This window comes from Diceros bicornis, chromosome 17, assembly GCF_020826845.1.
Source record: "Diceros bicornis minor isolate mBicDic1 chromosome 17, mDicBic1.mat.cur, whole genome shotgun sequence".
Taxonomy (NCBI): domain Eukaryota; kingdom Metazoa; phylum Chordata; class Mammalia; order Perissodactyla; family Rhinocerotidae; genus Diceros; species Diceros bicornis.
Window position 1 is genome coordinate 21,743,090 of NC_080756.1, and position 15,965 is coordinate 21,759,054.

The window sequence follows — 15,965 nt, forward strand, 5'->3', positions numbered from 1 at the left end:
ACCCCTCCCTTACCCTCCAGTGGAACAGGTGTCATTCCTGCCATTCCAGGACTCCAATTTGGAAATCATCTCCCAGGGGTCAGGTGCTTCACTGAAAAGAAGTCTCTTGCACATCTGGAGTTGTGGCTACTAAAAACCCTTGTTAGTTTGGGAGTCTCAACACGTACTCGCTCCTTCCCTAGTCCAGCTTGAGGTCAAGGTCCAGGATGGAAGAGAAAGCAGACAGAGTTGGCAATGTGTGTCCCAACCAGGGCAAGGATGGTTAACTCCTTGAAACTGGAGGCAAAGAGAGAGGAGGGAAGCCCTGGTCCATGCAGTGGGCCCAGAAGCCCCACCCTGACATCCCCCTAGTACCAGTCAGCAAGGAGGGGAGATGACGCCTCTTTATTAAGGTTAACACCAAGGAAAGCATTGAGAAGGAATACACAGAGGAGGAGGAAGGGCACACAAAGTCACCACTTGAGGTGGGAGGGAGGCACATCAGTTAAGAACCTCAGGACAGCCACATGCTCCATGCCCTGGTTGTGGGGGAAAAGAGGAAAAGAGAGGGGAAAGTGCCATGATAGCCTGGGGCTCACAAAAGGGTCTGATGCCCCCTGAACCTAACACCAGAGCCACAAGCCCTGCCCCTCAGGGCTCACACACTACTACACAAGTCGACACACATAACACACACAAGACTTTATGGAGGCAACACCGAGAGGCAGTGGGCAGGGACATATTGACAGAAAAAAGAACTGAAGTTAAGCGGGTGTAGCCAGGAGAGAGACGGTTTTTGGCTGCAGCCCCCAAGAGTCCCTCAAATGTCCCCTAAATCTGAGCTGTTGCTGAGCACCCCCAAGTCTCTGCCTGTGAACTGGGCGCTTTGTTCTCTAAGCCCCAGTGAGTAGATAAAGCAATCCCAGATGAAGTCAGTGACAAGGCAGGATCCGCTCTGCATGCAAAATCCTAGAGGTTGAGCTATTATGTCTTCATGCACATTCATAGCCAGCTCCTCCCCGCCCAGGGGCCCTTGGAACCCCATTCACCCAGATTCCTAGGGCTGCAGTTCCCTCCTCCAGCTTCCTTTACCAATCAGCAGGCGCAGAGATCTGTGAGGGGGAGAGGCTTCTGCAGAGCGCTGAATATCTTGGATTTCAGCAGAAGGGTAAATTTTCTGTTGCCAGAACAGAATACCCCCAATTCCTTAATTTCTAGGTAAATCGTTAGAGATTATTTGCCATAGTCCTAGATAAGTCCTTTTTCAGAATAGAAAAAGCAGAATTTTATTTACACAATTCGGGGGTTCTCCTGTTGGCTGGGAAGGGGGAAAGGGCAGAGTAGGGGGTGAATGGGAGTCCAGAGGTAGGCGCTTCCTCTCCCGGAACCTCACCTTTCCGCAGTTTGCTACGTCTCGCTTGGTTAGGCAGAAAGAATTCTCCATGCTCCCAAAGTCCTTCACCCTATAAATCCTTCCTCGAGGGAGTCTCTCTCTGCCTGACCCACAAGAGCAGCGGTCGGAGTAAAGCACGCTGCACCGCGCCGTTCAGTCCCCTCCGTCATGCACTCGGAAACCCAAAGCCAGCCCAGGAAAGTAATGCCCCCTCCGAGTCCCCTCACAGAGAGGCCTCACCCTCCAGCTGCAGCAGGGTAATGTCGGGGAGGTCGAGGGGCTCCACAAGTGGCCCGTCCCCCCCAAGGAGACCAGCACAGGGGCTCTCGGGGCGCTCACAGTGACTAGTGGGTGTGGCGGAGCTGGGCATCTCCTTTTCCTCTTCTTCATCGTCATCCTCCTCGTCCTCAGGATGGCGACCCAGCAAATCGCTGTCCCCGATCCCAGGCGAAGGGGTCTCCGTCTCTTGGGGGGGCCCCGAGAAGCTCCCCTTGCCGCCGACCACGCCCAGGCCGCCCTGGCGGGGCGCGGTGGTCATAATCCGGCACATGGAGACGATAGCCCGCTGGTTGGCGCACACGTCGTCCGAGAGCACCTGGATGTGCGAGGCCTGCTCGTCCAGGGCCCCCCGCATGGCTCTCACGTCCTCAAACAGGGCCTGCAGCTGGGCCTTCAGGTGCTCCATCAGTTCCTTCATGCCGCCGTTGTACTCCCCGGAGATCACGTCCCCCACGGCCGGCACGGTGGACACCTCCAGAGGTGCCGGCATTTCGCCGCCGTCCTTGGTCATGATCTCCAGCAGACCGTCCTCCATTGAGTGGCAGAAACGGGCGGTGGCGGCTCTGGGTCCGGTCCAGCCCGGCGTCCAGGGTGGGGGAGGGGCGGGAAGGGGGACAGGTCCTCAGATGGGCGGGGAGGAGCCGAGGGAAGAGGAGGCTCCCGAGACGGGTGGGGAGCCGAAGTGAGGAGCCAAGTCCCGGGCGGAGGGCGAGGGCAGGATGGGCGGAGGCCGGGAAGCGCCGGTGGGACGAGCACCCGAGGAGAGTCCCAAGGCCGGCGTCTCTCCGGCTCGCCCTGGGGCGAAAGCGCCCTGCCCTGCCTCCCCTCCTGAACTGCGCCTGTGTCAGCGCCGCCCTGCGGACGCCACAGCAGCAAGTGCCCGCCGGTGTCCTGAGTCACAGAAGCGCTCGCGTAGGGGCCCGGGTGGAGGCTGAGGCCAGCAGCGGGTCCGGCTCGGGACTCTCCCCGGCCATTAACGAGCAGCGCTCGCGAAGTGTGGTAGGAGCGGCAGAGGCGGGTCTCCCAGCCGCGCCGCGGATGCTCCTGTGTTTCCAAGGCGACGCACGCCACGTAAATGACGTGTGTCTCCATGGCAACCAGGAAGTAGAGAAGGAAAAGGAGGATGGTGGGGAAGCTGCAGTGGAGTTCTGGAGTCTGAGCCAGCGGGGGTTGGGGGGTGCGGGGTGGGGGGGACGCTGCAGTGACCTCAGCTGAGGCTGGAAAGAGCGTGTGGCTGCAATGTTTAATAGGGAAGCATGAGAGAGCAATTTGCTGCATAAACCCTCAGGTCTGGGAGAGATCGTCCCTCTACCAGGCTGGATACTAGATTCTGAACGCGACTGCCTTGGAAGGATTTTCACCCGCCTGCAGTCCTTTTTTAGAAGAGGGCGCTAGAGCCGGGACCTGCTTCTCTGTCCTCCAGCCGTCCGCAGGAGAGCAGAGAGGGTAGAGAGGCTGATGCTAATAATCTCAGACTTGAGCTGGGGCACGGTGGCGCCCTGGAGCCTGCCCCGCCCGGCGTTGGCGATGCAGAGGCAGGGGAGGGGACTACGGAGGTTTCCCCTCTCCCTTCGGCTTCTGCAGTAAATCACCCCTCTAGCTGTTGATAGCACAGGAGCTGAGAAAGGATGGGATTCCCTCCCATATGAGACTCAACTGCTCCTACCCAGGGCTCTGGGAGTTTTTCCAGGATGGTAAGGCAAAGTACTTAAATTTTGAGAACGAAAGCTCCATACGGGCAGGGATTTTTGTCACCTCTGCGCCCTCCATCACGGAATCCCCAGCACCTAAAATAGTGCCTGGCACGTAGTAAGTACGTAAATGCTCAATACATTTGTTGACTGAATACTTGAACAAGAACCACTATGTCCCATTCTCTCATCTGGAACTCTCCGCCTACACGTAGTGGATTTTAGGAGACCTGAATTCAGTTTTGTTTTTGCCGCTTATTAATTCAGAGACCTTGAATAAATCATTTTCCTGATCTGTTAGGGAATTGTACTGTATAATCTATAATATTATTTCTACCTCTGAATTACACTCTGTGTCAGCTCACAGGTGAAAGGGTGAGTTGTTGACAATGTAAGGGATGGATGGGGGGACTGTGTGTGAGCGTCATTCCCCCTCTGCAGGCCCAGTGCCCCTGTACAGACTGCATACACTGAGTGTCTCAACCTGTGTGATGACTCCTTTCCCTATTTGAGGGATGGAGCGGAAGGGGAGGAGGAAGAAGAAAAATTGAGTTTAATGTATTTACAGATGACTTCAGATTAAGAAGCAAACAGCACATGGGCAGCAGCATACTAACTAATAATGACCTTAATAAACTGGAGAAACCAAGTAGTCAGAAACCAAAAATGAAGTTCACAAAAACAAATCTGGAGAGGAGAAACAAGCCACATCACTTCAAGATGGGGAAAAGCTAGGAATGGGTGAGCATTTTGTATACTAGTGGTTCAACCATAGCAATTGTATTACCTTGGTGTTTCCCTGGTTGCATACTCTAATGCTGAAGAGTGGGGCTGACCCAGAGAAACTTTTATGGCACTAAAAAACTGTTTGACCTATGCGTGTCTTGCTGCTGTCAAAATAGAAATAAATGGGGAAATAGTCTAAACAACAAAATGTTTAAGGCATTGCTGATATAATAAAGTATTATGCAACCATTAGAAATTTGATTTCCCCAAAACAAATATATGAACAAATTAAAAACCCTACAGTATTGTATTTTCTAAAACAAATGATTCAATCCCATTTGCTTGTTCATTCCTTCCTTCGTTGCACAAACTTGAGGTGCTCTCACCTTGGTTATCACTCCTACCTCCACCATGTGCCCCACAGGTTATTCCTAAAGTTCAGGAGAAGACAGAAATGCTTTTCCTTGATTTCCCTAAGCACACCGGAAGTGGGCTGGTATTTTGAAAAACTTTACCAAAAAAACTATAGGAAAACTAGAAACAGAGACAAAACAAAAAACAGCTGAGCTTACACAGCATAAGTTTCTGATCATACTACAGCAAGCATGTTCTCAGCTCATACAGGTTCCACCCTCTGTTCATCCTTCCCAGGAGAGCTCTGCAGTAGCCAGAAAAGACTGACATGACTTTCTTTTTTTTTTGTCTGGGTCTGTTACTTCACATCTCTTGACCAGCACTTCACATGGATGATTTCATCTTGCCAGCTCCCTTACCCTTCAGGTGGGTCCCTGCCTTCTATCTACAAGGAGTGATCCTGTCCCCAGTATAGGACCTCCCATTTTAGGCTTAACTATACATTAAACATAGCCCCTAGACAGTAGGAGCTGGGTTATGCCATCATACAATGTCCTTTGCCACTATTGTTAAGGATACCCTGTGTGTCAAGGGTTTCAGCATAGGATTACATCATGCTGCCCAGAGGCACTGGCATGAAGTCTGCTGAGAGTACAGGGAGTCTGAGCCTAGAGGGAGGGGGAAGTATTGGAGAAGCATGAAAGAACATAGGAAACAGGTGCAGAGATCAAGGGGTGTGGCTGATCCAGTCAAGTTCCAGGTCAGACATTTGAGAGCCAAGGGTAGGTGGGAACTGGGGGAGTGGACTAGTAGCAGGACTTGAAAATATAAGGAGGAGACCATTGGTGCATCAGATTCAGAACCAGATCATTTTAGGAATTCTGTGTGGAAAGTGAGACAAGCGAAAATGGAAGAAAGGTCTAGTCTCAGAAAAATAAGGGGGACAGATGCAGAAAGCAAAGCGGAGCCTCAGTCAGCTGGCTGGGTTACAGGGCTGGGCCCTCTGGATGCCAATGCCCTAGGGTTTGTTGAGTGGATCCATTCCCAAGCAAAAGTGGGCTAAATGGATACTCTGGCCATGTCACTAGAGTATTCACACATAGCAAGTATGCCACGTAGAGAGAAAAATAAGCCCTACACGCTCCTCTTCTGTTTTTTGCCTTTCTTTTATCCTATGGGAATTGCCTTAGCCGTTATATTCCTTCATCCCAGTCTCACCAGCCAATTGGGGGAGGGCACTCCATGCTGCATAGATTTAGGTCTCTGTCAGGTACACCTAGTTCCAAACATCACAAGTTGTGGTTCTTAGTAGTCTCTGCCATTTTCCTCTATCTCATGTTTAGTTTATCTCCAGTCTCTATTTTATATAGCCAGTGTACTGTTTGCACTATAAATCCAATGGTCATGATGAAGATGCTCACTTGACTCAAATCTAGAATGATGGTCAAAATCAAGGTACAGCTGACTGCTGCACCTTAGATCCACAATACTCCCCAAATGTAACTTTTATGAAGCTGAGTTGCCTTGTGGCCCATCTCAGCATATCACATTGAAAAGAAACACATCCAATGGCCAAAAAGAATTAAAAAGCACTTTGGATTTTTAATATAGTCTCTGGTAAAACTCTTAAGGAGTTTGCCTTCCTAGCACAGAGCAAAACATCTTAAACTTCTCTTCCCTCCTTCTCTATTCATCTCACATATTATGGCATAGCTGTTGCTGCCATTCTGTTTCCATTCTCCCCAAACACCCCCAAACTTTCTCTCAAGCCTGGCCCTTGCTTTTTCACTCCCCCAACCCCTTCACTTCCAGGGTGAATTCTTTTTCTCTTCTGCAAGAAGAAACTCCTTGTCCTGGTTTCAGCTCCTTGGCTTCTGTCCCTCATTCCCCTGGTCTGCATAGGTGCCAGGACAGTGACAGAGGTCTCCCTCCTAGAGGGTAATAAAGACTGAAAGGCTGAGAATATGCATATTGTTGTGGGTTTTGTCTGTCACATAGACTAAACTTTCTCAGCATAAGAGGGTGGTTTGCCTGGTGTTACAGCCAACCTGCTTTGCTTATCTCCTCCACACTTGTACAGTAATGGGCATGACAGTTTGCAAGGACTCTCAGCCCTTATAAGCTTCTGACAGAAGAGAGGGTCCAACTGTCCACACTCTCAAGAGTCTTTAGTGTCACAGACATGGCCATGAGGTGAGCCACACACACACACCCCTCACTTAAGGCCTGAACTGGACTTTCAGTTGCTTGCTGTGTGCCCTCAAACTATTTTTAGGAGTCTTAAAGGCAACCCCCTCCCCCATTTCTTTCTCTTCCATATTAATTTTACTCAGAGCAAGAATTCCAGAGGACCTTCCAACTTCTCACACAGTCTCAATTTCCACTGAAAATAACCTGTCATTCCAATTTAACCTGTTTTGCTGGTGTTCACCCTCACCCCTCTGCAACAGCCTCTCTTATGTCAACACTTGCAGAGGTCTTTTTCCACCTCTCAGTGCATCTTCAGTCATTTATCCTGTGCCACTCTGACATAACTAGATCCAGTCTAAATGTTGCTGGGTAGTTGGCCACAGACACAGGCATTCAGAGATCTAGAGCTACCCATGACCTCTGAGGTACAGGGCCTCATGCACCCTCCATCCTCTCCCTATATTTTCTCCCCCCAGAAAATTGCCAACAGCTCAGGGCTTGGTTTGGCTGCAAGTCATAATCCTTATCAGGCATTGATAATGCTGTACCACCTGAGAACACTCACAATTTCTGGTGCTATGGGGCAATTTTTCTTGACAAATTACCTCTCCCAGAGTATCAGTCCAATTTGGAGGAAATTATGTCCAAGTATCTGGGCAGGGTATGGACTGTGGTATGTCTGCCACAGATTTCCCTTCCATTTAAAGAAGTGTTCCTCAATACTGACTTATGCAAACTTTCAGGCCCCTTCTCACCTGTCATATCTTGAGGAAGTCTGTGGTATTCTATTGTAAACAATTCATACAAAATTTTGTAAGTCTCACTCTTACTAATACCTCTAGTTATGCCCTCTTCATACCTCTCAAAGGCCCTAAAAATACTATCAAAATTGGTTTCTACCACTTCCGTTTTGCTACAAGGTGGTATCCCAAGGGCCATCAAGGCTCTGTCAGCAGCAGTTTAGCAGCCACTGTGAGGGTGCACTATAGTTCTATTCAACACACACAAATGGGGACTACACTAGTATTCGTGATGGTATCATGGACAGGGTCCCCAAAATGTAACCCACATCTTCAAAGTACCACAACGGTGCTGGATCTTAGGCAAAAGTGAAGAGAAGGGCCTTTCCTCCAACTTTTTCACCCAGACCCTGAAGCCCCTGTTTTAAGAGGTCTTGTGTGAAAACAGCTCCATTTTCTGTGGTCAACCACATATTTACAGTTTATAGTCACAATGCCTGCTTGTTTGTTTTAAGGCACAAGGATCCCCTTCGCTCTGGAACTCTCTAGTCCCTTTACTTTGCTTTATTCTTATCCACAGCAGTTAATGTCTGTCATACTATATTTTTACTTGTTTGCTTATTTGTTTATTTATTGTCTTTCACCTCCACCTAGGGTGTCAGATCCATTAGGGCAGAAGTTTGATTTTGCTCACTGTGATATCTCCAGCACCTAGACTAGTGCCTGGCACATAGTAGGTGCTTAATAGATATTTGTTGAGTAAATGAATCAAGCCTGAATCCACACCTAGAAAAAGAAACCTCTCCCTTAAAGACATGCAGCCTGCAGAGCTCCAGCTCTGCCTCATCTTAGAGAGCAGGTTAGCTTCTTTGGTTTCAGCCACCTCCTTTGGTGATCTATGGCTTATGTTCACACAATTAAATGGCCCTTTTAGTGGCTTTTCTTGGACACAGGAATACTTACTATAAGACACATGGAAGTCTCCACTTCTTGCAAAACAGAAAAGTGCTTTCAGCTTTGAAATGAGTTATCACCTACCGCACCACATGAACCCCCAGCAGCGTATTCTACCACTATCCCCATCAAAGTTTCAAAGATATTGGGGCCAAGTTTTAGTCAGAACTCCAAGTCAGAGGACTGCATGCTCTCCCCTCCCCTCAATGTTGTTTGGGAATGGGATGATGCCACGCCTATATCCCCATTCTGTCTGTCAAGGAGGAGAACTCCTGATTTATACTCTGTTCTACTAGAGACAGGCTCAAAAAAGTCCCCTGCTACTGATTATGAGATTGGTAGCTAACCGGGAAGAGATATTTTGAATAGAAAGGTTACTATGCTTTAATGCTAGTATTTCTCTTCCCTTTGGATTTCTGAACTGGTAGACTGGTAATTTAGGGTAGTGTTAGCCCAGAGTACATTTTACTGTAATAAAATTGAGGCTTTTTTGTCCCTTGCTTGTGCCTTCCCTACTTCTGTTCTAAAACCAATCCAAACAACAACTCTCCACATTGATCAAATATATAACAAAGGAAATATAAAGATCAGTCTTTCCAGGAGAGTAAAACCAAACATCAAACATGAATCAAAAAGCAATACTCTAGGAATTGAGATTAGTCTTTAAATAATCTTAGTAGGACAATTTCAATAAGACCTGATTTCTCAATAGTGTTGTCTGGGTCTCTAAGAAGCCCGACGGCAATTTCATGTGAAGTTCACTGATGATCGCCCAGATCAAATGCATTAAACTGGGACTCAGTTCCCCTCAGAGGATGATCCTGACTCACATACCCAATCTCTTGTTCGTCTCAGCTCATCCGTCACCATATCACACATCTGCTTCCAGTTGCTTCTTATATTATTAAAAATCAATTCCCTCTTATTAATGGCGTTAGTGGCTTTTGCCACTCAGCAAAACAATGTGTACCATCCAAGATACCTCCAGGTGTGACTGATATTAAACTGCCCACAATTTTACATTATTAAAACATTGAAATCTCCAGCGTTTAAATTGTAATAAGGTCTGTGGGACATAAGGCCTCTCTGCTTCATGCCTGTGGACTTTTATTTGTGTTTCAGGGGATATTCTTTTCATAGAAAAGATTGATTATGGAGAAAGATTCTAAGGAGATGGAGATGACGCCAGGACTGTAGTTTGAGTCTAAGGTCTAATGGAAGACAGGAAATAATCAACAGAGATGTAAGAGAGAAGGAAAAGCTAGAAGCAAATAAGAACTTCTCAGTAGATTTTTAACTCTCGGACGAACTAGCACAGAGGACAGAGAGCAGCATTGTTCCCTGATTCCATCGTGAGGGCAAGAGGCAGGATGAGGCATTTAAGTAAGATTTCTTAAAGGACTTCTTGAGGGTGATGGATATGTGAGAAGAAGGAGCCTGATCTCCTTCCCAGGAGGACTTGAAAACTGGGAAAGCCTTACTTGTCTGAGATTAGCTTGCAAAGAAATAGATTTATTTACCCTTGAGACCAGCTCTGTGATCTTTTGGCAACTGACTGCCCACGTTTTAACCACCAACCCAAAATTGGAAAAGTCCTGAAGTGACTGTATGTTTTTTAAAACTGTCTCCTCCCTGTGTTCCATCTCCTCACAGCAGTTAGAAGAATCTACCTAAAATTCAGATTTGAGCCTTTTCATAATCCAGCTTCAAATGTTCCCAAGGCTTCCCATAGCTTCCCGGCTCATATTTTTCCACACTTTCTGCCTCACTGTTTACCTTTAGATGCACCAGTCTACTTGTTCCCATACACCCAGCACACTTTCATGCCTCTATGCCTTTATTCATGCTGTTCTCTTTGTTTAAAATGCCTTTATCACCTTTCTTTTTTTCTTTCCTTTTCTTTTGGACTTTTATTAATTGTGAAATATAGCACAAATACATAGAAACAAATAAACATACATGTACAATTTAATGAATAAAGTCAATGGATGTATAATCAGTACCTAGAAACAGTGTTGCAGTCATCTTCCCTCCTCTCCCCAGAGTCCTCCACTGCTATACTGGAGTCAAAATTCTCTCCCTCCTATGAGTAACCACTATCTTGATCGTCATGATAATAATTTTCTTGCTTATTTTTATAGTTTATCACATATTTATACAACACTAACCAATATAGTGTAATTTTGCCTGTTTTTGAACATTATATGGAAGGAATCACAAAGAATTTATACTTTTGAACTTTAAATGAATGGAATCACACAATTTGTCATTTTGTGCTTGCTTCTTTTTCACATTATCTTTGTAAAAGTCATCAATGTGTTGGGGGTACCTCTGCTTTGTTCATTTTCATTCTTGTACTCTATTCCATTGTGTGAATATGCTGCAATGTATTTATCTATATTCTACCATTGCACTGTACTGTTGATGGACATTTCAGTTGTTTTCAGATTTAGGCTGTTATTAACAATGCTGCCATGAATATTCTAGCACACGTCTCTTGGTGCACATAACAGAAGTTTTTCTAAAGTTTATACATACAATGGACTTGCTGAATCATAGGGTATGCTTATCTTCAGCTCTGCTAGGAAATATCAAATTGTTTTCAAAAGCAGTTGTAATGATTTACACTCCACCAGCAGGGTAAAAGTTCTCATTGCTCTACATTCTCTCCAACAGGTGGTATTGTCAGACTTTTAATTATTAATCTCTATGGTATAATCCCAAGTGCCTAGAACAGTACCTGGCTCATAGTAAGCAAGCATTAAATATTTGTTGAATAAATTAATATTTCTTACTTCCAAACATAAGAATTTTCTGGTTGTCTTTTTTTTTATTGATTAGTAGCTTAAATCCATTGTAGTTGAAGAACACTTCCTGTTCCATATCAACCTTTCAAAATTTGTTGAAATTTGCCTAATAGACAAGGCTTTGTTTATAATTGTTATGTATGTGCATTGTGAAAGAATATGTGTTTTGCATTTTTTTAATGCAAGGTTTAAATATATCCAATAGTACAAATTTATAAACTGTTTATAAAAATTTTCTACATCCTAAGTGATTTTGTCTACTTATATTACAAATCACTAAGAAGGGGTTATTATAATCTTCCACTATGTTTGTGAATTTATCCTTCTGATAAATTTATTGTAGTTCTGATAAGTTTTGCTTTATATATTCTGGTGCTATGTTGTAAGTGTAATTTAAAATTTTTAATTGTCATATTTTCCTGGTGAATTGAACTGTTTTCATTATTTCATGTTCACTAATAATGCTTTTTGTCTTAAAGTCAGTTTTGACTTATATTTATATATAGATGCCCCAGCTTTCTTTTGTATGGGGTGCATGATGTATCCTTTTTCATTCCTCTATTTTCAACTTCTGTTTCCTTAAGTTTTAAGTATGTTTCTGGTAGATAGCATATAGTCAGATTTTGTTTTGTTTTGCCATTTATCCATTTTGGCAGCCTTTATCTTTTATCTAGAGCACTTAGTTCAATTATATTTGATATTAATAAAATTAGTATTTAGATTTAAACTATATTTGTGGATTTATCTATTTCTCATTTCTATTAGGTTTTGCTTCTTATTTTGTGAAGCTTTCTTATTAGATGTTTAACAATTTAGGATTGTTATGTCCTTTTGTTGAACTGACCACTTTATCATTATGAAATGGCCTTTCATTATTCCTGGTAATATTCATTGCTCTAATATTTACTTAGTCTAATATTAATGGAGTCATTTCAGCTTTTTTTACATTAATGTTTTCATGGTATATCTTTTCCATTTTTTCCTTTCGTCATATCTGTGCCTTTATATTTAGAGTGGATTTCCTATAGACAGAATATAGTTGGATCTTACTTTTATCCAACCTGACCATCTCTACTCTTTTATTGGGACGTTTAAACCATTTACATTTATTACAATTATTGATAAGATTGGGCTTCAGTCTATCATCTTACTGTTTGTTTTCTGGTTGTCCCATCTGTTCTTTGTTTCATTTTTCTTATTTCTGTTCCAATGTTTAGATTAATTGAATTTTAAAATGATTTCTTTTTACCTCCACTATTGGCTTGTTAGTTCTTCCTCTTCTTTTCTTTTTCTTTTCTGTCTTTTGTTTTGTTGTTGTTATTACTGCTTTAAAACAGTTCTTTCCAATAGAATTTTCTGTGATGATGGAAGTGTTCTATATCGGCACTGTCCAGTATGGTAACCACTAGCCACATACGGATATTGAATACTTGAAGCATGGCTAGTATGACTAAGGAAATAAATTTTTAATTTTCTCTAATTTTAATTTTAGTAGCCACATGTGGCAAGTAGCTATTGTATTGGACAGTGCAGCTGAAGAATTTATATTATACATGTTCAACTTATCACAGTCTACCTTCAAATAGTGTAAGAACCTTACAACAACATATTTTCGTTTCCTCTCTTAGGTCCTTTGTGTTTTTATTGTCATACATATTACTTCTACATATGCTAAAATCCCAAGTGCATTTTTATTATTTTTACTCTGGTTATTTATCTTTTGAAGAGATTAAAATGTGAGAAAAATTTTTTTTTATATTTTTCCTGCATATTTATCATTGCTCATACTCTCTATTCCTTTGTGTTGATCTGAATTTTTATGTGTTATTTTATAAAGGAAGCCTGAAGAACTTCCTTTAATAATTCATCTTTTGTTTGTTTAAAATAGTTCTTATTTTACCTTTATTTTTGAGAGATATTTTTGCTAGGTAAAAACTTCTGGGTTGACCTTGTCCTCTGCTTTCCATAGCTTTTATAAGAAATCTGCTGGCATTATTTTCTTTGTTCCTCTATAGCAGAATGGCAGTCTTTTCTGCAAAGGGCCAGATAGTAAATTTTTCAGGCTTTGCAAGCCATGCAAGCCTTTTAGGCTGTTGCAACTACTCAACTCTGCCATTGCAGCACAGAAGCAGCCATGGCAAATACACAAATGAATGTGTGGAGCTGTGTTCCAACTAAATTTTATTTACAGAAATAAGAGGTAAGCTAGATTTGATCCATGGGCCATAGTGTGCCAATCCCTGCTCTATATATAATATGTCTTTTTTGTCTGCCTGCTTTTAGAATTTTTTTCTCTAGCCTTGGTTTTTAGCAGTTTGATTATCATGTGCCTTGGCATGTTTTTCTTTAAGTTTATTCTGCCTGGATTTCATTGAGCTTTCAAATTTGGAAATTTTTCAGCCATCATTTATTTAAATAATTTTTTAGCCCCTGACTCTTCTGAAACTTCTGTTACGTGTATGTTAAACATCTTGATATGTGTTCCAGATCATTTTTGCTCTGATCCTTTCTTTTTCAATCTTTTTTCTCTCTGTACTTCATTTTGAATAGTTTCTATTTCTATGTCTTCAAGTTCTCTAATCTTTTCTGCTGTAGTCTATATAATTTACTATATTTCCTCCTGTGAAAATTTTAAATTTTGATAATCCTGATTTTATTCAATATTAAACTTTAAAATTTGTGCCATATTATCAAGGCATTACTTTACACAATAATATTTTACATTTTTTAACTCAACACAATTACAAAATAAAACTATTTACTTAAACAATACAATTTTCCTCTAATAAAAATAGCTTTATATAGAGGCTGCACCAGTTTGCATTCTCACCAGCTGTGTATGAGGGTTCCTGTTTCTCCACATCCTCTCCAACACGTGTTGTTTTTTGTCTTGGTGATTATAGCCATTCTAACGGGCGTGAGGTGGTATCTTAGTGTTGTTTTGATTTGCATTTCCCTGATGATTAGTGATGTTGAGCATCTTTTCATGTGCCTATTGGCCATCTGTATGTCTTCTTTGGAGAAGTGTCTCTTCATTTCCTCTGCCCATTTTTTGATTGGGTTGTTTGTTTTTGTTGTTGTTTAGTTGTGTGAGTTCTTTATATATTATGGAGATCAATGTTGCAACAACATGGATGGGCCTGGAGCGTATTATGTTAAGTGAAATAAGCCAGAAAGAGAAAGACAAACACTGTATGATCTCACTCATATGTGGAATATAACCAACACATGGACAGAGAAAACTACTGTGGTTACCAGGGGCAGTGGGGGTGGGGGGTGGGCACAAGGGGTGAAGGGAGTCATATATATGGTGATGGACAAACAAAAATGCACAACCCAAAATTTCACAATGTTAAAAACCATTAAAACATCAATAAAAAAAAAGTTAAAAAAAAATAGCTTTATATAACAGGTTTGACTTCAAACTGTCATTACAGTTCCACTCTTTGGCCCCCATTGTCCAGAGACAGGCACATTTTAACTCATGTCTTTAATGAATATTTTGCAACAAGTTCCTGAAGTTTTCCATTTCTTTCACACTGTAGAAATTCTTCCAAATGCCTTCAACAATGATACTCTTTCTTGTGTGGTTAGATGGAATTCATAAGTGGGCCCACTTTCTGGCATGTTTGCTGTTAATTTCTCTGAAAACAAGACCTTCAAAGCAGTGCCCAAACCTGACTCTGAATATTTTCCCACAGTCGACATTTAAACCAACCAACACAATCTGTAATTTTTGAAACATTTCTATAGTACAGCCTAAAGTCCGCCTTTAGTTAGCTTGCTCCTTTTTCTATCCCAAGCAAGAAAAAAAAAATTCCATAAAAATGCAAAAGAAATTATTTGACTTCATGAAATATTTCCAAGAGTAACTTAGTCTTCTGAATCTTAAACTTCATTTCTAGTGAATAGTTGAAATTCTGGGTGTTCAGAGAATGGCAGCACTTTAGACAAAGGCTTTAACTCTTTTTAAGTAGAGAAAATACAAGTTCTTGAGCCTTCTGGGACCTTCCCCTTCAGTCAAAATTCCATCAAACCCACTGGGAAAATTTTGTAATGTGTTTCCCCATTTCTTTTCCAACAGATATAGTAAAGGCTGTCTTGCACCCAAATGCACATTAACGCTTGCATGTAGTCCAGATATAAGTCTGTAGAATACCATCTCCCCCCCTTTTTTTTTGTCATGGAGACCTTCTAGCCATCCGTGAAAAATATTCTCTTCACATTTCCCTTGACCAGAAGCCAAAATATTTAAAGGTCTTTTCATTGTCTGTGACTTGAAACAGTTTTCTTCATAGATGATGATATTCCCTATCTTCCAAGCATCTGGTCCCTTATAACTATGTAATGCTCAGGATTAAGAACAATTTACATATGCGGTATCAGGGTACTATACATCATCAGCTTCACAGAAGTTCTCTGAGGACTCGTCATGCTTGGCCCACTGCAGAACAGTCTTCCGTGTTTCCTCAGAGATTCATCCACAGCTCCAAATTGTTCAGCTTGTTCATATTCTTCAGTGAAATTATTGCCTTCTTCAGAATACCTGTAGCTTGCAGATTTAATTTAAACACTCGAGTTTTAAGTTTATTGATTTTACATTATATTACTTCTTACACTGAACTTATTCGCTTTATCCTATGATATACATAAAACAGTTTCATGATACCAATATTAGTACTAGCAACAAAACTACAAAATGAAATTTAAGCGTTCTTTGCAGTTTGCTCTGTTCTTAGCATATATCCCACTTAGGAAGGAGAAAGTCCTGTGTTCAAAAGTCATTTGAAATAAGTCCTTCTTCTTGGTTATGTTACCAATCTCATACACACTTAGATTTATTTCACTTGCT

At 42.4% G+C, this 15,965-nt stretch overlaps 1 protein-coding gene and 1 pseudogene across 1 annotated transcript; both read right to left on the bottom strand.

The window, feature by feature from the left end:
- Window positions 1-372: 372 nt before the first annotated feature.
- On the bottom strand, window positions 373-2,523 carry CCDC184 (coiled-coil domain containing 184). The gene has a single exon (XM_058557571.1). The coding sequence runs from the start codon at window positions 2,184-2,186 to the stop codon at window positions 1,596-1,598; it is 591 nt and encodes a 196-aa protein (XP_058413554.1). The 5' UTR covers window positions 2,187-2,523; the 3' UTR covers window positions 373-1,595.
- Window positions 2,524-14,603: 12,080 nt separating this feature from the next.
- On the bottom strand, window positions 14,604-15,676 carry LOC131415552 (ERO1-like protein alpha; annotated as a pseudogene).
- Window positions 15,677-15,965: the final 289 nt, after the last annotated feature.

What these genes read in the sequence shown, in the direction of transcription:
- CCDC184 (XM_058557571.1), bottom strand. Translation starts at nt 2,186, where the DNA reads ATGGAGGACGGTCTGCTGGAGATCATGACCAAGGACGGCGGCGAAATG.